General features: G+C 50.8%; 1 protein-coding gene and 1 pseudogene across 3 annotated transcripts in view; both read left to right on the plus strand.

The window, feature by feature from the left end:
• The window catches only part of LOC140898082 (butyrophilin subfamily 1 member A1), a 38,894-nt gene extending 27,980 nt beyond the window's left edge, over positions 1-10,914 (plus strand). For 2 of the 3 annotated variants that reach the window (XM_078848535.1, XM_078848537.1), the window contains 6 exons: positions 1,006-1,026; positions 1,545-1,565; positions 2,354-2,374; positions 4,421-4,447; positions 8,674-8,706; positions 10,251-10,914. In XM_078848535.1, coding sequence (XP_078704661.1) covers positions 1,006-1,026; positions 1,545-1,565; positions 2,354-2,374; positions 4,421-4,447; positions 8,674-8,706; positions 10,251-10,765 — 638 coding nt within the window. In that variant the 3' untranslated portion in view covers positions 10,766-10,914. The remainder of the gene's footprint in view (positions 1-1,005; positions 1,027-1,544; positions 1,566-2,353; positions 2,375-4,420; positions 4,448-8,673; positions 8,707-10,250) is intronic. The other variant, XM_078848536.1, reaches the window with a different exon arrangement.
• Positions 10,915-15,903: 4,989 nt separating this feature from the next.
• LOC140897512 (zinc finger protein RFP-like) overlaps positions 15,904-22,918 on the plus strand; it is a 79,683-nt pseudogene continuing 72,668 nt past the window's right edge.

A 22,918-nucleotide genomic window follows, 5' to 3' on the forward strand; every position in this document is an offset into this window, starting at 1 on the left:
CCTCAGCCTAGATTCGAACTGTGCGTGTCCTATCAGGTATAATTCGCAGCATTGGTGTGTGTGTCCTACCTGGTGTAATTCGCAGCAGTTGTGTGCGTGTCCTATCAGGTGTAATTCGTAGCATTGGTGTGCGTGTCCTACAAGGTGTAATTCGTAACACTGTGACATACCCAGGGTACAATCCAGAGTAATGGGTAGCTGTGTCAGTCCCACCCTGCAACCTGGGTGCCCTATACAACGCTCTGCCTCTGTAGCCTCCTACCCGGATGGCTCACAAACAGCCTCCAGTGGGGCTGGATTCTTTAATTGATTTGCAGTTTAACACCGAGGCCTTAGACTGGCATCAGAAGGGGACTGGGAGCCAGTGAAGGGACTGGAACATGGGTCTGATGGGTTCACTGTGGCCTAAGCCCTGGAGAAGGCGGCAGCTGCATTAGGTACCAGCTGGAGCCTTCACACTCAGCTGTACAATCAGTGATCTACAGTAACCCGGCCTGGCGGTGGCAGAGGCAGGGATCACTGTGGCCAGATTCTTGCCCCCAAGATGGTGCAGAGTTTCCTAGTGAGCTGAGATGTTTAGACACTGATGCTACCTGGTTACCTAGGCCTAGTGAAGGGTCACATAGGACCTGAGTCTTTGCACCTCGACTTTGGTGAATGTGGAGCTGTACAAATTGACTGGAATGAAGGGGAGAGTCTTATCTAGTTCTACAAAATGTGTCTCTGCTTCTGAATCACTTTGCTCTTGCCTGGGTTCAGCTTAAGCCAGCTGCTCTTCATTCCAGAGCCCTGGTGTTCCTGCATTTGTAAATCCTTGAAAATAGTCAGTTACTGTTGGACACTTAACTCTAGTATGGCCACATGGTCAGTAAAACATGAATGAAATGTTTGGTATTTAGGGGCCAGGCATTCATATCATGAAAACACTCCTTGAAATCCCCATTAACTGGAAATCTTCTTAAATAACTTGTATTTACATCTGTTTGCTTTATTTCATTTCTTCAGGGAAACATCTTGGAGAAATCAGTAAGTTCAATTTTTCTCCACATAGAACCTTTTCCATTAAGTTGTTTGCTGTTTATTATTTATGATGATAATTATTAAACAGAGATCAATTTGAAAATCACATGAAATATCAGGGATAATATTTTGATAATTATTCAGTATGTGGGTAAGAGGAAATCAGAAAGAAAATGTTCTTTGAAATGTATCTTCTCTGAGGGTGAAATCCACATGGTGCTGGAGGCACCATGACATGGGGGACCAGGAAGACTCTGTGCCCTCAAATGTCCTCTTGCCTCATCTGACAAGTAAATAATTGGGTCCAATCTGGATCTTGTGTGTAATTATATTGGAGGAGGAGTTGTTCATTTTTTCATTTAATGTTAAAAGGAAATTGGGATGAGATTAACCCTGATCAATTTCACCCCAAGTGGTAATATGAAAAGTGAGGCACGATGTTCGACTTTCACAAAACTCAGACAACCGTATATCCATGAGAAAAATGCTCCTAACAATAATTTATATTTATTTCTGTTTTTTAGGGAAACGTGATACAAAAATCAGTAAGTGTTGTGCCCTTTTCTCCAACAAGGAAAACTTTGTACTAATTTGTTTACTCGTGTTTTATTTTTTAAAGGAGAAAAACATGAATGCCCTGATGCTGCACCACTAACATCACTTAGAGCTGTGCCTTTGATTTCAACGAGTGTAGGATCCAACACTAAATGCACAAGTTACATCACTAGAAGAATAATGTTGATAATTTTAGGGCCCAATATTACATTCCGTGCACATCTAACGCTCCCAGCAAAGTGAATGGGAACATGTAATATGCAAGGAAGCGGGAATGGGCTCTAAGGGTAGCTTTTTAAAGGTATTTGGACACCTAATGCCAACTGAAATCAGTGGGAGTTAGGAACCTAAATACCTTTAAAAATCTGGCCCTAATTCCCTCGGGAATTCAAAACTTTCAGAACTGTAAATCCATGCAGATAATCAGTTATTTTTTGATACTTTACTCTAGTGTAGACACAAAATGAGCCCAAATGTCCACACCCCAATTTTCCAGGCCCCCAGCCCATGTCTTGTGAGCCTAGTTAGCTGCCATGGGTCAGTTGGGGGTATTCAGCTGCTGTGTAGCCACACTCTATGGGGCTTCGCAGGTGCTCCGTGTCCTGCCCGTGGGTTGGAAAGGGACTCTTCTCCCCAGACCTCAGGAGTTTCCGTGCCCATTGCCTGGACCAATGGGTTTGAGAGGGACAGGCTGCATGATGGGAGGCTGGGGTTGATTCCATCCTAGAAGAGATGCACTTAATTAGTGTGTATTTGTTTCTTTTTCTTTGTTACCTAGATGATCTTCAACGTGAACTTGGTAAGTGTTTCTATTACTCGAATGCAGCCTTTTCCGTGCTATTGAAACTATCTCTGGATCTCTCGATCTCTCACCCTTCTGCCAGGTGGAGTCGGCAGCACCAAGGACTGGGTGCAGTGTGAAGGGTTCCTCTTAGCAATACAAAGCAGAAAAACCTTAAGACCCCACCCAATAATCTGGGCAAATTTCACTCCTGAGCCTCTATAATGGCCCCTTTAAGGCTTATAGCGGCACAGCCGTACCACTGCAGCCTCCCTGCAATGGGCTCTCCTGTGTAGCCGCTCTATGCTGACCTCCCACCAGCATAATTTAATCACCCCCAAAGAGCGACAGTAGCTATGTCGGTGGGAGAGTGTCTCCCGCCGACATAGCACTGTCCACACCGGTGCTTTTGTCGGTGAAACTTTTGTCAGTCAGGGACATGCTAGTGTAGATACAGGGTAAGAGACAAAACTTCCCACTCACCCGCCCTGAGTATAACAAAAGAAAACTTTTATTACAAGGCAAAGGGAACCCAGCATTGTTTTGGGGAAAGACCACAGCCATGGTTCAAAAGCATGTGACCCTAAGCAAACACCGCTGGGCACAGTACATTGGTCAGTGTCCTTTGCCTCAGTTTCCCACCTTGCCGTGTGAAAATCCAATGAGCGAATGACCTGTAACACACCACTCCCCTCTCCTGCCACTGCAGCCCACTCACAGGTGGTTGTTCTTAATCAGCCAAGACCCAGAGTTCAGAGGTGCCCTCACATGGATTCACCTCCCACCCCTGAAAGGCGTGTGTGTGTGTGTGGTGCTGGGGGGGACATTGAGCAAGGTGTCCGCTGCTGCCTGCACCTCTACAACTGGCTTGCTGCTGCTGCTCTTGCTGTCACCACTGGCCATAGGTGCCGACAGCCCTGGAGCACCCACAAGGAAAAATTAGCGGGTGCTCTGCACCCACCCACAGCCAAGCTCCCCCCTCCCCCCAGTGCCCAGTGGCGGCCTCGCTGACCAACTCTTCCCCTTCCCTCCCAGTGCCTCCCACCTGCCGCAAAACAGCTGTTTCACGGCACTCAGGATGCTTTGGGAAGGAAGGGGAGGAGCGGGGATGTGACATGCTTTGGAGGGAGGAGGGGAAGAGGCAGGGTGGGGCTGGGGACTTCAGGAAGGGGGTGGAATGAGGTGGGGTGGGGGCGGAGCAGGGGCCTCTGTAGCCTCCTACCTCGATGGCTCACAAACAGCCTCCACTGGGGCTGGATTCTTTAATTGATTTGCAGATTAAAACCAAGGCCTTAGACTGGCATCAGAAGGGGACTGGGAGCCAGTGAAGGGACTGGAACATGGGCCTGATGGGTTCACTGTGGCCTAAGCCCTGGAGAAGGCCGGCAGCTGCATTCGGTACCAGCTGGAGCCTTCACACTCAGCTGTGGATTCAGTGATCGACAGTAACCCGGCCTGGCGGTGGCAGAGGCAGGGATCACTGGCCAGATTCCTGCCTCCAGGAAGAGGCAGAGTTTCCTAGGGCGGATTGGCGGGTAGCAATCGATCTATCGGGGGTTGATTTATCCCATCTAGTGTAGACGCGATAAATCAGTCCCCGAGCGCTCTCCCGTCAACTCCGGTTCTCCACCGCCGCGAGAGGCGCAAGCGGAGTCGACGGGGGAGCGGCAGCTATTGACTCGCCACCGTGAGGACACCGAAGTAAGTCGACCTGAATACGTCGACTTCAGCTACGCTATTCCCATAGCTGAAGTTGTGCATCTTAGGTCGATCTTCCCCGCACCCACCCCAGGGTAGCCCTGGGCCTAGTGAGCTGGGATGTTTAGACACTGATGCTACCAGGTCACCTAGTCTTTGCACCTCAACTTTGGTGAATGGGGTCTGTACAGATTCAATTAAATGAAGGGCAGAGTCTCATCTCGTTCTTCAAAATGTGTCCCTTCTTCTCATTCACTTTGCTCTTGCCCGGGTTCAGCTTAAGCCAGCTGCTCTTCATCCCAGAGCCCTGGTGTTGCTGCATTCACTCAGCTGAGTTCTCATCCCTCTCTCTGTGTTTGGTTTCAGACTGGAGAAGAAACATCGTCTGCCCAGGTAACTACAGCTCCTATTGCATCGATATCCAAAGCTCTCCCTGCCCTGAGACTTCCAGTCCCCTTTTGTCATACAGTTAATATTTTACACGAGCTCTTTGGGGCAGGGATGGCTCTGTACTAAGGTGAAAAGACTCAAAGGTTTGTCTGGCCAACGTTGTGATTTTGGGTGCCCAAGGAGCTCTTTTGTGCCCACTGGAAGCTCAGAGGATTCTCAGCGAGATGCTGTTAGAGTCCCTGATGGGGCTGGAGGCTCAGGGCGGGAGGGGTGGACAAAGGGCTTGGCCAGGGCCAGGTTAATGTCTAGGCTGCTCATTTCAATTTTCAGAAGCCCTAACAGGGTTGCATGTGCCCAGACAGCTGCTGCTGCCGCTCTAGCCGTGGCACAGGTACATGGCAGCCAGCAGGGCTTAGCACATTCACTGCACACAGACCCCCATAGGTCACACACAGAGATACCGAGACCCCATCACACACTGACTGCAACCCCCCAGACACACGGCAGGATCCAAGCTGCATGAGAAGCCAGTAAGGGCACAGAGAGAGCCAGTGTGCGCTCTGGAATTCCTTGGGGAAGATGCGGCAGGAGATGAGTGGTCTGGGGAGGGGTGAGGTTAGGGAGTGGGAGAGGAATAGAGGGATGCACAGGGGATTTCGGGAGTGGTCCCTTTGGGGAATGATTCTTCTTCCAGAGGGCCACAGCTGAGGTTGGCTAGTCAAGTCCAGTGAAGACTGTGAGGCGGTTCAGAGGGACCTCTCCCGCCCCAAGCTGTGTGAAAGGGAAACCTGGTGGGATATGAAGTGCCCTGGTGATAAATGAACATATCATGGAGGGAAAAAATTGAGCGACTCATTCACATTACAGGGTTTGAAAATAAGTGCATCAGCAGCTCAGGGCTTGGCTACACTGGCAGCTGTAGAGCGTTTTGGGTTAAACCAGCCTTCAGAGAGCGCAGTAGGGGAAGCGCCGCAGTCTGTCCACACTGAGAGCTGACAGCGCAGGGGCGTGGCCACATTGGCGGCGGCATTGGGAGCCGTGCATTATGGGCAGCGATCCCAGCATTCAAGTGGCTGCAGCGTGCTTTTCAAATGGGCGTGGGGTGGGGTGGAGTGTGTTGTGTGTATGTGGGGGGAGAGAGAGTGGGTTTTGGGGTGCTGAGAGTGTGTCAGCACGCTGTCTGTAAGTTCAGACCCCGCCTCTCTCTCCAGTTACTCAAAGCAAACAGTCGCTGTTTCTCCAAGCTGATAAGCAGCCGGGTCTCCAAAATGGAGCTTCGAAAGGGCCACTTCCGCATTCCTGCCGGAGTTCTCAACAAAGACAAGAGCGGTCACTTCAGTTAATGGGATGATGGGACGTTTCCGGAGGGCAGTCAGAGCGCTGTAATGTTACTCCTCGTCCACACTGACGCTGCAGAGTCTCACCCAATACGCAGCAAACCTTATCCCTGCCGGGGAGGTGGAGGACCAGCCGCGCTCTAGCCAGGGAGTCGGAGCGCTCTACGTGCCTTGCCGGTGTGGACGGGGAGTGAGGGAGAGCGCTCTGGGCGGCTCTATTGCGCTATAACGTGCAGGTGTAGCCAAGGCCTCAGTCATGCAACCTGGAATTCACTGTGGCCAGCTTGACAAAACCCTCTGCTCACTGCGCAGCTCTGGGGAAAAGGTCAAACAAAATCTGAGAATCCATAAAAGGGGGATGGTGAACAACATGGAGATATTATACAGCCGTTATAGAAATCAGTGTTTTGCCCTCATCTGGAGTACTGTGTTGGGTACTTCTCACCCCACCTCAGAAAGGGTACCGAAGAAGAAAAGGGGGCTCAGAGAAAGGCAATGAGAATCAGCACGAGGAGAGATTGAAAAAACGGGGGATTTTTACCTTTAAAAGAGAGGAGCAAGAGGGGACATGATACAAGCACAGAATATTGCACAACCCCCCTGAACAGAAGATGATTTAGGTTGAAATGTAAAACACTTGGTAGTTAGGAAATGCCAGTTTTATGCTGCCCTGTATGCCCTTAATTCTCACCCCTTGTGCATCCATCCTGGGCAGTGAAAGAATGAGGCAGGGGTCCTGTGGCAAAAACCGTGTGTGATCATGGAATTGGAGATTGTATCATAAAACACACACACGGGAAACTGGCTAATGGGCCAACCCCAGGGACACAATATGTTGCCAGAGAACAGCAGGGTAGCGGGAGTGGAGAAAGGAGCTTTACAGGCAATAACAGCAGAGGTGAAAGGAAGCCGATACGCCCTGGTACGGCCCTACTGGCAAGCCGCAGCAGTGAGTTATATGGGCTCGTGGCTCCAGCAATATTGAGGGCCCGGGGGCCACCGGCCCCACCTGCTGCCCCCCCCGTGCCTCCCCTGAGTGTCCCCCGGCCCCCCCTTGTTGCCCCCCTTGCACCTCGCTGGGCCCCAGAGTGTCCCTGTCTCTCCCCTGCAGCTCCTTGCTACCTCCCTGCATCATCTGCTGCCGCAGGGTCCTAGTGCCCCCATTTCACTAGTGACAGGGCAGGATGCCCTTCCCCTGCCCCTTCCGCTCAGACCCTTTCATTTCTCAGCGGGACCCTGCACCAGCACAGGCCCTCCCTGCCCCCAGTCACCGCTCCTGCTCCACGCTGGGCAAGGGCTGAGTGAGTGACGGGTGTATATGGCTGCTGAGTTAGTCCGGTCTTTGCCAGAGTCAGACAGGAAGATGAACCATCCAGCTTTGGAAATTAACAAGAGAGCAGAGGAATATGAGCCAAAGAAATGGACACACGTTATTTGCATTTGCTCATTTTTGCACCACAAACCACATGCTTGCCAGAAAGTTTTCTTTATCTTTTGCTTGTGCTAAGAATCAGTGGACTAAAAGAGACATCTGTGCTGGTCACACACCAAACTCCTAAACTATATGGCACAGGCTGGGACAGGACAGGAGGTAAAAGCCTGAGCAGTAGGTCAGGGTCCGTAGACTGGGGAAGGGTAACATGGACATGAGTTTGGTGGTGGGGAGAGAAGACTGGACTGAGACTCCCAGGATCCTTTGGAAAATGGGGCCTAGGCACTTTGGGGATTTTGAAAATTGGACCCAAAGCCAACAAGTTTATGCTTATTCTCTACGTTTAGTTAAGGAGGGTGACCCCTGACCCCAGTAGACTCTCTGCAGGGACAAAAACCTGTTACAGTGGACAACTAGGAAGGGAAAATATCAAACCTTCTCCTATGCCCCAGCCTTTATATCATATCACAGGAACCAAAAGAAAACCTTTTTCTTCCATCCATGGCTGCCGACGGGTGCGGGGGGAGTCAAAAGGGGCAACTGCCCTGGGGCCTGCAGATTATTAAGGGACCGTGGCGGTGGCCAGAGCCCCGGCCCCTTTAACTCACCGCCAGAGTCCTGGGCAGCTGGCCGGTCAGCACTGAAGGGCTGGGTGAGGGAAACTATCCTCAATTCTGTTGGCAGCCCTGCTCCCATCCCTTTCAAAATTCCCCTTTATGCCTCAGGCCTACTCGCATTGAATTCCAGGGGAGATTGTCCAGCGACATGAATGGCAGCTGGACCAGGTCTTTGTTAGCAGGCTTGCAATGTCACTTCAGAGTGTCAGAAGGGAAAGTCTAATTTATGATTATTAATTACTATAGAAGTGATAGGTTTCAAAGTAGCATCCGATGAAGTGAGCTGTAGCTTATGCTCAAATAAATTGGTTAGTCTCTAAGGTGCCACAAGTACTCCTTTTCTTTTTATAAAAGTGATAGAAATCCTGCTAAGGAAAAAAAGAATCTGTTAAAATTGTAGCCACTGACAGAGAAATGCTCACACGTGTATTTGGGGATTGTTTACTTTATGCTGAACTCTAGAACTTATCTTTTTCCCAGTGTTAACATTTTATACGCATAAGGGGCCACTCAGTCATTCCCAGAACACTGGACATTTCCAGACTGTCGGGATTGGTTTGGGCCCACCCGTGTCACCCCATCCTCATTGGCGTGATGGTGCATGTGAGGTTATGCCGCATGGGGGACACCATTTTTCAGAGATGGAGGGTGCAGAGTGATGTCCCCCATGCAACACTGGACAAAATCACATCCATTTTAGACCCTGTGCTGGATAGCGGACAAACCTCTCAAACAGAGGCCTGGCCATTTTAATCCTGGACGAGTGGCCTCCCTCTATACAACACTAATTTCTGTGAATATGCTTGTTCAGATGAGTTCCCATCTCTGATTCTGTGTTTTCAGGGCTGGGAAGTTCTGCACCACCTGTACAAGAAGGTAACTGAAGTTCAGATTCTATCAATGTCCCAATCTCAGCTGCTGTCAGGGGAAAGAAGCAAAACGTTTTGACTGTTACCATGAGAGGGGAGTTCATTGCTTGGGGCAGAGCTCACAAGCGTCCTGCATTTCACAGCACATCGGGAGGGGAGGGAGGTTGTGTAGCCATGGCCTGACATACAGCAGTAAATCCAGACACTATTGTGTCTACTCCTGTCCCTCCTCTGCCTTCATGTGCAGTGCGACCTGCAAAGCTTGCTGGGCTCACTGCCCAGCCTGGCTGCAGAGCCACTGACATGTCCTAGCCCCTATCACGGGGCCAAAGACACAGCTCCTTCTACTCGCCAGCTCATCAGGGCTGTTCCTGCTCACATCCCCCTCCCTGCCTGGGGGCCAGAGCCGTGGTCTGTGGAACAGGAGCAAACTGAATTACGGGTCTGTTCTTAAATGCCCAGCAACCGAGGATTAAAAATTCAGAGTTTGGAAAGAGAGGAAATGAAGTGTAAATGCTAAAATTCAGAGATTAGAGAGAGAAACAGAGATATTTCAAGTGACAAAATGGAGAGGCGAGGAAATAAAATATGCTCAGTGACGAGAACCCTGGTGCTAGAGTACAGGGAGAGCACAGTGGGAAATCATGAGAGTGCAAAGAAGGAGACACATCGGGATTGGGAAGGGACCAGAGATTGAGGGATGGGGCAGCGTTTGGAAGGGTCTGAAGGACAGGCAGTGCCTGGCAGGAACAGGAGACTGGGGAGAGCAGCAGGCCGTCAGCTGAATGGGGCTGGTGGGGAGGCAGTAGGAGTGGGGGCAGGTGGAAGGGCCTGGAGCTTTTTGATGGTGGCTGCTTGGAGGGAACAGGTTGGTGAGTTGCTGTTTTCACACTCCCAGCAAACTCTCTATAACCTTTCACTTCCTGATGCCCTGGGCCTCCCCTGCCCTATCTTCTCATCCAATATGGTTTTCTCTCCCCTCTGGGATCCCTTCCTTCATGTCTCCATTCACCTCTCTGCTCGCTCTCCCTCCTTCCCCTCCTGCTCCTTCTCCCCCAGCACTATTCTTGCTCTCACGTAGGCTGAGGGTGCAGGGATGGGAGGCATCTATTCTCTCCCCATAGCAATGCTCTCTCTCATCTGGGAACGTGGGGTTTAAGATGGGAAACTGCAGGGAGAGGTGAGGCGTGTCAGTGAGCACTCAGGAGAGGGAGCTCAGTTTCTCACCACTCTGTGGGGCCCCCATGACACCTGGGTCTCTAGTCCCCTCCCTGGAGAGATGTGGAGCAGGACAGGAAAGAGCCTGAGTCCCAGACCTGGCTCAAGTGACCCTTTGGCTGCATGGCTGGTCCACCTCTGCCAGGGGCGTGACTCTCCGCTGCACTGTGCTGACCTCTCAGAGCTGCTCCCCATTCAGAGCTGACGGGTAAATCCTGGAGGAAGGAGATTCCCTGAGTCACTCCCCAGCTGGGGCAGATTCTGTCACTGACGCCATCAAACCCTCCCCCAGGGCCGAGCTCTGCCCCTCACGCTCTGATTCTCTCTCCCCAGCGAATGTGACTCTGGATCCAGACACGGCTCATCCCTACCTCGTCCTGTCTGAGGGTGGGAAAAGTGTGAGATGTGGAGACACGCGGCAGCGACTGCCCGACACCCCTGAGAGATTTGACACTGTGTTCTGGGTGCTGGGCTGTGAGGGATTCACCGCGGGGAGACATTGCTGGGAGGTGGAGGTGGGGGGTGGGCGATACTGGGCTGTGGGGGTGGCCAGAGAGTCTGTGGGGAGGAAGGGAGGGATCAGCCGTAGCCCTGAGGGGGGGATCTGGGCAGTGGATTGGTGGTGGGGTCAGTTCCGGGCTCTCACCTCCCCTGCGACCCCCCTGACCCTGAGCCGGGCCCCCAGCAGGATCTGGGTTTGTCTGGACTGTGACCGGGGGCAGGTGACATTTATCGATGCTGGTGCCGAGGCCCCGATCTTCACTTTCCCGCCGGGCTCCGTCCCTGGGGAGAGAATCCGCCCCTGGCTCTGGGTGGGGCCGGGATCCCGGCTCCGCCTGCGTCCCTGAGCCCCACAGCAGAGGGGGGAACCGGAAATCAGCCTCTCTAGCCTCACGGCTTCTAGTCTCTATGACCTTGGAGGACTCCCATCTACCCAGCCCCTGGCGCCTCATCTCTATGACCCCTGGAAGCTCCCCCCCCCCCCCCCTGCAGCCCCAGGAGGCAGAGGGGGAGGGGGAGAAACCCCTGGGGCTGCAGGAGGGGCAGAGGGGCCTTGAGGGGCAGAGGCGGGGGCTGGGCAGGGGGCAGAACTAACAGCCGGGCTGGGGGCAGGCAGAGGTGGGGGGCAGGGACCCAGCATGAATCAATCAGGGTTTTGGGAGAAGCTGGAAGCTCTGCAGCAGCTGGGAGTATTTTGTGCAGATCTGTGGGATTAGATCTCGCTGGGGCAGCAAGAGGGGAAGGCAGAAAATCAGGGGAAAGAAGGGAGCAGCCAAGGGGGATGATCTGTGCGGGGGAGGAGAGTGGGAAAGACACAGGAAAATAAACAGGGATCACAAGTGAGGGCTAGAAAAATGCTGAGTAGAGAAGGAGAGTATGAAAGAAAAGGGAGAAGGAAAGGGAACCTGAGAGGGACAGAGGGATTTATGATGTGTTACTGAAAGTGAGACTGTAACTCATTAATTCCCTATATTAATTCCTGGGCATTGGTGCTATTTTAGTGCCATTAAGCAAACTGCTCTGAGTAGCTGTGGATCTCCTTACAATATGCTGTGGTCATTAAACTCTGTCTTAGCTCCTTTTATTTTCCTGCTTTCCACCTACTTATTGTAAAATAAAAACACTACAAACAATTCTTGTTTCCTTCACCTTCATGTCCCAGCCGTAATTGTTGTGGGCAGCTCAAGAACGTGAGGTCCAACCTCAGGGCAGTTACAAAGCAGGGCACAAACCCCCCACTGGTTGTCTGTTTTGTATTTAGATTTCACTCACCAGGTATCAACCGTGAACCCCTCAAGCACTAAAACAGCCTTAACACGGGTGGTGGGTGAAGCTTCCCCTGGGGGAGGCTAGTTCCCTGTCCCACCTCTTGCACCCCCATTCCACCCCCGTGCCCCCCCCAGGCCCTCTCCCCACTTCACCGCAGGCCCTGCCCAGCCACCACCATTCACTGCATCACTCTCCTTCCCATGTGAGGGCAGCGTTGATAAGGGATGCAGCAAGGGGGGAGGGCTCTTGACGGGGAGGAGGGGTGAGGAAGGATGCAGAGCAGGTTGGGGGTCTTGCGGGCAGAGGATGGGTGAGAGGAGGGACACGGCAACGTGGGGATCTCACAGGGCGATGGAGTAGAGGAGGGACCTGAGTGAGGTATGGGGAGTCTCACGGGCAAGGAGATGGAGGAGAGGAGGGACACAGTGAGTGATGGGTAGAGGCATCTTGTGGGTAGGGGGGTGGATGAGAGGAGGGACAGGGTGCGCTGGGCAGTCTTGCGGGCAGGGTGGAGGAGAGGAGGGACACAGTGACCCGTGGGCTGGGAGATCTTGCAGGGGCTGGGGGATGAGGAGGGATGGAGCAAGTGGCAGTTGGGGGGGGATTTTGTTGGGGGGGTGAAGGAAAGGAGGCTTTGAAATAGGGTGGCCACCACTGAGGTACAAAAAATCAGGATGTCCTCAGGCCATAAGCCTGGCAGTATCTACTGATCACCTTACACATGTCCCAGGGCAGCTACCTCCAAAAAGCATATGCTTCAGTGTTCACAGAATGGGAGGATTAGTTACAGACATTAGGTTTATTATTTTTAATTAAAAGGTATAAAATGTTCATAATATTGGAAGTCCAAAATGGTATTAATTGTCATAGGAACATAAAGCCATTTCAGATATATGGAACCTTTTGGAGCAGTAAGTCAATCAATGGTTGCAATTTCAGCTTGCAAGGTACAGCCTGTATCCAGAAACAGAATGTAACCATGTCCTTAGCTGTATTCAGTGCAATTGTCATTGATACCAGTGTCATGTGTGTCTAGATAGCCAAATATATATCACCAGTGTTACCGACTCTTGCCATTTTACCAAGAGGGTGGCATTACCATTTGGTGTTTTTATTCTGAAAGCACAAGCTTCTGGAATCAAATGATTGCTTGAGAATCACAGTTTTCACTAAGTATACCAATAAAAAAATTTTAACTTGTGGTTTTGGAAAAAAAGTGAAAATGTGAAACTAATGCACCCCTAAAAGGCTCAGAAACAAAAAATGAAAAGAACCCCAAACTTACTTGGTTTTAAATCATAATTCTTTGAGGCATGATGTACCATATGATTTCTTGGGGTTATCACTACTGTATATCTATGTTTAGTTAAAATTACAGTAGAAATTTGCCTCTGAGAGAGATTTCATACAAGAGTGTGTTATTAGGTTGACCCGAGTGGATGGCTGATGTTGAAGGCCCTGCGCACTGTTCTAGTTGAGAGCAGAATTTGATGATGAGTCTGGTATCTTTCATACAATCTAGTGTATTTACAAAGTATGTAGGAAGTTCTGTTTCCATTATCTAAGGAGGCACCAAACCATCCCACCCATCCAAAAAAAACCTCAGAAATCTTCCTTTGCTCACTGCTCCAAACTCTATCAGTCAACTTGTGACTGGGTGCGCGTGTGGACACACACACACACAACACAAAAATTCCAGAGTGGCCTCGGGTCTTCTCTTTGCTATTGTGTCTTGCTCTCATGTGTAACCGTTAACCTGGACAAAGGGAAGCTGCTACATTCATCCATTTAAGGGGCTTTAAACCAACAATAGTCCAGTGCCCTTAGTGAACATGGGCGAAGTAAGTCAATCGTGAACCAGGTAGCACAAGGACATATCTCTACACAGTCTTACCCAAAGTGATGGTGAACTAAGAACAATGAGAGTAATAAAATAAATAATTAAAAGGGGTGAAACTGCATTTACCGGGGATTAGATAAAAGGGAGAGCAACACAAGCCATCAAACACTGCTCAGGGGATTCTGTGCCCCTGCGTAGGCACAGAATTCATGTGCCATCCAGAATTTTCTTTTTCTCTGCAGAAAATACATTCTGCCAGAGACGTGCTGCAGTTACACCTTTCACCCACCAGGGGCCACTGGGGTGGGGGGGCAAGGGGGCAATTGCCTAGGGGCCCAGGAGATTTCAAAGGGCCTGTGGACCCTGGCTGCCACCACTGCGGTGGTCCTGGTAGCGGTGGCCGGGAGCCCCAGGCCATTTGAAATCACCCAGGCGTGCTGCAGGGCTCCTATGCGCACAGGCTGGATGGGTGCAGTGGCAGTTTAGGGGGAGGAGAAGCTCCAGACCCCAGCAGGAGATGCGCTGGGCAGGGTGGGGATAAAGGAGAAGCCCCGGACCTAAATTCCCTCTCAGCTATGCCCCTTCCCTGACCCCCACCAAGCCTAGCCTGGACCTGCTCTGGCTGGGGGACAGATGCCCCCGGCCGAGCCAGTGGAGATGCTGCGACCGTGGAGAGGCACCTCTCAAGTGGCCCCGAGCTGGAGCCGGTGAGAGAGGGCTGGGGATAGTCCCAAGGGCAGCCAGCACCCCAAACCCTTCATCACCAGCCTGACCCCTAACCCCACATGCACAGACAGAGCCCTCACCTGCCCCGCACTCGAACCCTATGCCCCAGCCCTGACCCCCCCGAGACCGCTTGGCCCCAGCCCTACCACACACCTCCATATTCGTGCACATAACAAAAGTCATTCCGCACATGGAAATAAAAAATTACAGGGAACACTGCCACGGACCCCGGCAGAAGCCGCGCAGGGTGGGTGGGAGAAGCCCTGGACCCTGGGAGAAGACGTGGGGCTGAAGCCCCCAGTTCAGGACCCCCAGATGCCCTAGCGGCAGAAGCTGCAGGGCTAAAGCCCTGACCCCCCTCTATGCGGAGCTGGCCTGAGTCCCTCACTCTCCCGTGCCCCCTGCAGGGAGCTGGCTCTCACTCTCAGGCTGTGGAGTAATTCAGCCCAAATCTGCTCACCTTGGTATCGCCATTTCTCCCATCACCACACAGCCATGAAGGGATTCAGCCTAGGAGGCAGGGTCAGCATTAGCCCCATGTGGCAGGTGGGATCGAGGACACCCAGAGGTGACGTGAATTGCAGCCTTGGGAAACAACGGAGAGGGGCTGCCGCCGAATTGCCGCCGGGGCTGCTGCCGGAGTGCCGCCCCTTCAGCAGGGCCACCCCAGCCACCAGCTTGCTTTGCTGCGCCTGGTTCACGGCAGGGAGGTTGTTGGTTGGGGGGGGGGGGGCGTTGTGTTTTGAGGGGGGATAGCAGTACCTGCAGCAGAGCAGCATCGATTTAACCTGCCCTTGCCCTGCTGGCCTGGCAGTTGCAGTGCACCGGGGTGGGGGGGCTGTTGTGGGGCAGCTGGGGTCGGGGGGACACACAGGCTGTGTGGGGGAGGGGCAGGCGGAGGCTGCAGCAGGGTTTGCGTGAGTTGGGGGGGTTGGCACAGCTGGGCTGGGGGTGGCTCGACTGGGCTGGTGGGGGGAGGGGAGTGGCACCCACTGCCCTGTGCTAATTATTGGTCAGTCTTTGGTTATCTGGGGTGCACCAGCCTGGGAGGGGGTGTCTGCTGGGGATCTGCTCTGGGTGTGTACTGGCTGCACCTCGGGTCGGCTCCCCTGCTTTTTTTTTCTGTTTCTTTTTTTAAAAAAATATTAAAAGTTCTGCTCGGTGTGTTGGCCTGTCTTTCTCTTAGTGTTGGTTGGTGGGTCCTGGTGGGCACGCTGGACTGGTGGTATCGTGTGGGGGGGAGGGGGTAAGAGGGGCAAAGGGGACACTGGCTGTGTGGGTTTCTGGCGGGGCACAGAGAGGTGTTGCTTCAGGGGGTCCCCAGAGTGTATGGGGGGAGGGATTTGAATGCAGAATGAGTAGGGGGTGCTGGTATATACAGTGTGTGGGGGTGTATGGTGGAGGCCTTAGCATGGACAATGTGTGTGTGTGGGGGGGGGGTTGCATGGGGCCCAGAGTGGGGTGGAGGCGTGGGGGTCTGGCTCTGGCATTGTGGGGGCCCTGGCTGGGGCAGTTGGGGGGCCAGGCTTTTGTTTTTTGTTTTTATTTGGATTTTTTTCACCATCAGTGCTGGTACAGCACCCCCACCCCCAGCCTGCCCCTCCCTTCCTGATCTCACGAAAGTGAAAGTAACCTTGTCCCACTGCCCAGAGAGAGGGAGCCATGGCTGCAGAGAGCCCCGTGGAAAGTCTCCAGGAGGAAGCGACATGTCCCGTCTGTCTGGAGTATTTCACAGACCCTGTCACTCTGGAGTGTGGGCACAATCTCTGCCGAGCCTGCATCGCCCAGTGCTGGGAGGGACCCGACACAGCCGCCTCCTGCCCTCAGTGCAGAGAAACTGTGCAACAGAGAAACCTCAGGCCCAACAGGCAGCTGGCAAATGTAGAAATAGCCAAAGGGGCTGACTTTTCAGGCAGCGAAAGGGGGCAGGGTGTGTGGGGAACACCAGGAGGCTCTGAAACTGTTCTGTGAAGAGGATCAAACCCCCATCTGTGTGGTGTGCGACAGATCCCAAGTGCACAGAGCTCACATGGTGGTTCCTACAGAGGAAGCTGCCCAGGAGTACAAGGTAGGGAGTTGCTGTCAAATGTAATGGTAATAACTTTGGTTACAAGGTTCATTTCACCGGAAGTTGCCTGTTGCAAGTGTATCTGCATCATTCAGCTCTCCAAAGCCTTCACTGAATGGGAGATACTACTGAAAAATAGATGATCTGGGAGAGTGGCAAGAAGGGCAAAAAATACTCTTTCAAGATACCTGACATGGGAGACTTTTATCTAAGAAGTGGAATCCTTATTAAAACCAGCTTCCCCTGGTGAAATAAGGGAACTTTTTTATCATAGGTGCCGACCGCGTGGGTCCTGCTGTCAGGCCCTGCTGATCAGTGCCTCTCCGTGCCTCCCGCCTGTCAAGCTCAGCTGTGGGGGCTATTGAGGGGAGAGGAGGAGGAGTAAGCATTGGCACCCTCCGGGGATGGGGCAGAATGGGGTGAGTAGAATTGGGGTGGGGCCTTGGGAAAAGGGGTGGAGTCGGGGTGGGGCCTGGGCAGAGCCAGGTGTCAAGTCCCCTCCCCCCAGCACATTGGAAAATTGCTTTTTACAGAACAGAAGCGGTTAAATGATCAGTGAGGCTTGACTCACAAGAGCTGCAGGCTGGTCTATGTGAGAATGCTGCCTTCAGGCTGGAGATGGGGAAGTTACAAGCTGTTGATCTTGTTACTGATTTGTATCATAGAACTTATTATTAGTTTTATTTGGATCACAGCAGTCCCCACAGCCCCCAAATGAGATCTGGGCCCTGCATAAAACACAATGAGGGACAATGCCCACCTTGAACAGGTTGCAGACGAAGTAGACAAGAGGTGGGGAAGGGAAACTGAGGCACAGAGAGGGCAGTGACTTGTCCATGGTCATGCAGTAGGTCAGTGGCAGAATTGGGAATACAACCAAGATATCCGAAGGTCCAGTCCAGTGCCCAAACTGCTCGACCAGCCTGCCACCCCACAACAGCACTGAGCAGTGATGAAGCGCGGCCATTAGGAAGGAAAGACTCTTTGACAAACATCCCAGGCCCAGCAGGGAGATGAGGTTTCTCATTGGGATGAAGGGGTTAAACTCAGATGCCGGCACAGGAGGTGACTGTGCTAAATAATGCACGGACCTTCCCCCCCCCCCCCCCCAGCACCTTGAATCCACACACAAAAGGGCTCCAGACAGCTCAGGGGTCCATGTCATTTACCACTGGGATTACACTGGATTGCAGCAAAACTAACCCCTGGGCTGTGCTGACCTGGGTCAGTCTGACCTGTTCTGTGGTGTACATGGGCAAGGACCAACCACAGCGGTTCCATGAGTCCCACAGTGCAGCATCTTCAAATCTCTCAGGATCCACTGCTTCGGTGATCTTTCTAGGGACTGGGACTGTAGAACCTACCCGGAAGGCATTGCTGCTGCGAGTGTTCAGGACAGCACTAGGGCAAAGCCCAACCATTCTAACAACAAATTAGCCTGTCTAATGGGGCTTGGCCCTAATGCTTCTTAGACCACGTCTGTCCAACCAGTGCAATCCCCAGGGCTTCAGGGCAGGAATTCAATGGGGACTTGGCTCCTGAGAAAATCCCAGCCCATATTTTGAGACTGATGTTTTCAATCTGGAATACCAGGATTTCAGGGCACATTGCCCCTCAATCAATTGCTTATAACATTTTCAACGAGCGGGTGAATTAAATTATATATTTTAGTTTTCTTTTTTTAATACCCCATGGAGCCCCTCAGTCCCCACTCCCACAGCAGCAGGATTTGTAACATGGCCTCCCCGGTCCCCCACCATTATTTCTGAGGCCAATCACTGTTGGGGGACTTGACACACTGTTCCATCAGGTACACAAATGCTTACGAGCCAGATTAGAGGTCAGAGTTCAAGGTTCTGTGCCTGGCTCTGTTGTGCAGTGGTGCCAACCAGATCATATCTATTTTATGCATTCAACCCAAAGGCAGTAGGAATGAGCGGCTAGCACCTGGGTTTTCCATATTGGAGAGCTGGGTTCTTTTCCCAGTTCCACCTGAAGTGACCTTGTGCAGCCTCTCAAATACTTTGTAATTGGGGGGAGAAAGTGTCTGATACTTCTCTGCTATCTCGGGCAGGGGATCTCGTGTTGTATTTGTGACACGAGTTGTGATGTGCATGGAAATATAAAGAACAAAAAAGAGAGGTGACATTTGAAGTCAAGGCTTCTAATGCTGACTTTGCTGCATGTTTGCTGGCAGAAGAGTCACACGTGTGTCTGTGAATAGCTGTCTCCTTTTGAAGCACGACAGCAAAAGCAATGGAAAGCAGGGAAAATAGTGAAGTTTCCACTAATCCAGTAATTTGGGAGCTCTGCTGGCCACATGATGCTGATCTTCCTTCTTGCCAGTTGGGAACTTGTAATTCAAAGGCAATTACAGTGTGGAAAATACATTGCTCATGTGACTCTGACAGACCAGCTCAGAGCAGAGCAATAGTTCCCTTGTGTCCAAATATCAAAGAAGGGTTAAGTGTATCGATGTGTATTCACGCCAATTCACTGGTGCAGACAGAGATCAAACCAGAGATGTTAAGGGTATTGTTTTTACTTGTCTAAATCTTGTTGTTTATTATTACATTACCTTTCCATTCTGTAGGCCTTGGTAATTAGATTAACACACACTTCAATTTAGGGTTGTGTTAAGATGAGAAGATGTCTGATGTGGAAACTTCATGAAAACTAATAAAGGCTGTTTGTTGTTATCTTACATGTAGATTGCATATACCCCTGTAATTACATTTCCATTGTATATTTCTTTGCAACTAAATAACCCATTAAATGTAGATGAAACCTTGTGGGATACAAATAAAGAAGCGGCCACCTTCCCTGCCAGGGGTGAACCCTGCAGAGCTGTGACCCAGACTTTGAAAACCGCTGATTTAAATCATGTCTCTTCAGATCCCCACCACACCACTTCAGCTCTGGGAATAATTGTTGGGCTGTGTGTGGGCCAGCTGCTGGAGGGAACATGACACAGGCTGTGCTAATGGCTTACACCAGTGTTTGCCAGTCATCAGCAGAACATTTGCGATCAGGGCTCTGGTCTCCTGTTGCTGGCTCTGGTGTGGTGTAACTGTTAGCAACAGGTGAGCCAATGAACAGATACTTGACACTTTCAGCCAAGGCCGTGGGGCTGAGTAGCTAAGACCTGGGATTCCATTTGGAGACCCTGATTCTGTTCCCCGCTTTGACTTCAGTGACCTTGTGCAATCTCTGTTCACTTATTAGCAAAATGAACTCATGGCCTCTAGCTTGTTTCACTTTCCCCCAGCCCTTGTTTTGTGTGTGTGTGTCCTTGTTGTTGGAGAGCATCCCCGCTCTCCCATCCCGCTGTTCCACTAAACAGTCTGGGAACTGTCCCATTGGCACAGTCAGCTGCAAGTGACATGGGATGAGGGATTCATCTTTCCAGCCTCCACCTCAGCCCCTGGAGGCCAAAAATAACTGCATGTCGCATGTGTCTGACTGATGACTGCAATTCTCAGGCAATACGTTCACCATAAACAAAAACCCAGCAGCAGTGAGATTCTCACCCTGAGCCCATGCACCAGAGCTGACAGCATCTGGATGCCATGAAGCAGCAAGGCTGGTTAGAAGCAAGTTTACAGCCATGTAACCAGTTTGCCTTACACAGGGGTAACAATGTATCTCATCACAATGTGAGTCAGGATCTGTAATAATATTGTATCTGGTTGCTCAGGAAGTAACCAGCTGCTTCCCCAGGATGCCTCTGCCCAGCTAGCCTTTCCCATCGCAGCTGCAGCTCCCGTTCTGGCTCCAGAAGGCCACTCCCCAGATTCCCTCTTGATCCTGATCTCAGATCCACTCTGCCACAGACGAGTTCTGGCTGCAGGGCCCAGCCACATGAAACAGCAGCAGTATGAAGGCGAGTGACTGATGGCTACAGATCTCCAGCCATGCATTCCCCAGCAAAACAAGGAGCAATGACAGCCTTCCCCTTAAGGAAAATAATTTCAGCTCACACCATCCAGCTGCAAGAACATACAAATTCCACAGTGTAGTGCATTAAATAGTGCAACATTGTATCCAACTTTACAGCAGCCCCGGTTAACAAGCCACATCTCTGGCAAGCTCTCCTTTCTCACCTCAGCTGGATTTCCATTTCTGGCTGGTGCATGTCCTCTCCACACTGGGCAATAAACTTACACTGGGGTGCAAGGCTGGGGAGCTGGGGGATATTGGCTGGTGCCTTTCTCTGTGTGATGTGTGAGTGGCTCTGGGAGCATTCAGGCAATCCAGCTGGGTGTGGGGTTCCACCTATTTTTGTGCTGAGTGATGACAGCTCCCAATGGGGTTTACTGCTTCAAAGCATTGTGAGAGACAGCCCAGGCTGGAGACGTAAGGGGCCACAGTGGTACCCCGGATCCAGTTTGCACGCGGGGGATCCTGTCACAAGGGGAGCACTACGTCAGCTGACCAGTCAGGACTTAGAACTAACAACTTACGCAGTTTGGTCCCTGTTTGATTTGTACCTGAGAACAGAGAGAGGTTGGGCTTTAACCTTCGACCTTACAGCAATAAAGACACTCCCTTCACCATAAACTCCAGTGTAGCGTACAAGGGCTGTTTATTACTGAAGTAATTAAAAGGGGAATTTTCATTTGGCGCAGGAGATGAAAAATATAATGGTTGTTATGACTGTATTAAACAGGGCCGGATTAGCTTTTTGTGAGCCCGGCGCCAAACATATTTGTGGGGCCCCCTGGGGAATGAAGGGGCCAGGGGTAAGAGCACAGTGGGCAGGGTGCATTTGATTTAAATCATGATTTAAATCACTAGTCAGGAAGTCTCGATTTAATCATGGTTTTCTATATAAATGTGCATTCTTGTTTGTTGTTACAACCTTAATACATATTCTTCACAACTCAGAGATCGATGTAGGTTTCATTTTTAGAAGGTACACACTATACATTTTTAAACAGTGATTTATTTTGAAAACTTTTCGGATTAGTTTTACAGCTATATTAGAAAATGAATGATTGGTTATTTCATTTACCAAAGGTAATTGAAGCAGATATTTATTGTCATTGGGAGGTGAATGATCTCCAATTCAATAGGTTAATCATTAATAATTGGAGGATTTTCTTGCCAGGCTGTATTAGGAGGAGAACATCACCAGACAGACATTTAAATTGTTTTATTTAACGAAAACAACGTTAAGTATTCTGGATTTTTTTCTTCAACAGCAAACATATAATATTTTAACAAAAAAGCATATGTCCCTCACTTCTCACATTTATCTCCAGACTTCTTCTCCTTGTCCAGATCTATTCTGCCCCCAACAGTCTTCTATTCATTGAACTTTTTGAAACTTTGCACTTTTAGAGAGAGGTACAAAGGGATTGACTCCATGTACACAAATTTGCAGAGGGACAATAGAGGTGAGGTCAGTTATTTTTCACCTTTACATATTATTTATTTATTTTAAAACATTTTTGCTGTTAACAAGCATGTTACCTCTGGAGACACAAATCCACAGTTTGAGAACTGAAAAATTAAGCATCTCTGATGGGATCTTCTAGACTGAGCACTGAGTCCCATTGGGTAGATAGAAAAATTAACCTAAATAATCTATACAGAAGCCTGTGGAACCCCATAAGATTGGGTCCCTAATCCATCAACTATTAGAACTCATTTACAAAACTTTTCTCAAACATTCCATGAATATATTGTCTCATACGATAGAAATATAATTTATCATCCCTATTCCATGATGAGCGATCTTTGAGCTATAACCTATCTTAATTAAAACTATCTTTAGATAGGTTTTTTTCTCAAAAAGCATTTTATCCAAAAAATCCAATTTTTTAATTTTTTTTAAATCATTGATTGTTATCCACCCTGACAGCGAGGGGGTGGGGGAGGATTGGTCCCCAGCTGGAGCGAGGCAGGGGCCAGGGGCAAGACGAGCACAGTGGGGCACGGAGGGAGGATTAGTCCCTGCTGACTGGAGCAAGGCAGGGGCTGGGGGCAAAAGCACAGCGGGGCGGGAGCTAGGGTTGGTCCCTGGAGCGAGGGAGGTGCCAGGAGTAAACTGCAGGTGCAGCAGGGCTGGGGAGGGGTAAACAGGATCCCTCCCCCTGCCCACTTTCTCCCTGGTCCTAGCGCTCCTCTCCGGGCCCCCACAGGCTGCTTGCCAGTGACGGGCGGGGGGGGGGGGTGGGGGGGTGGAGAGGCTACAGATTATAACAGTTTAACTATGGTCTAAATGAAATAAAGCATTGAAAAATCTCGGGGGAAAATTATGACTTGCAACCACAAAATCACCCTGTCTATTACTTGAGTTTCAGGAGTAATTGCTATTGTTTCTGTGGCTCAACCCCGGGGAGGGAGGGGTGCTTGACACACATTCTGCAGCATATACAGCTGTTTACTAGACAGCAGACTGGAGATCAGGATTCCTGGGTTCTCTCCTGGGCTCTGTTGTGGTGTTGTGGTTAGTGATAGGTAACCAAATACCATATAGACCATTCAGAAATCCTGATAGGCAGGTCTGTTGGGTGGCTATGCTGCTATGGGTTAGAACATAAGAACAGACGTACTGGGTCAGACCAAAGGTCCATCTAGCCCAGTGTCCTG

Source organism: Lepidochelys kempii, chromosome 14 (genome assembly GCF_965140285.1).
Source record: "Lepidochelys kempii isolate rLepKem1 chromosome 14, rLepKem1.hap1, whole genome shotgun sequence".
In the NCBI taxonomy this organism is placed as follows: Eukaryota; Metazoa; Chordata; order Testudines; family Cheloniidae; genus Lepidochelys; species Lepidochelys kempii.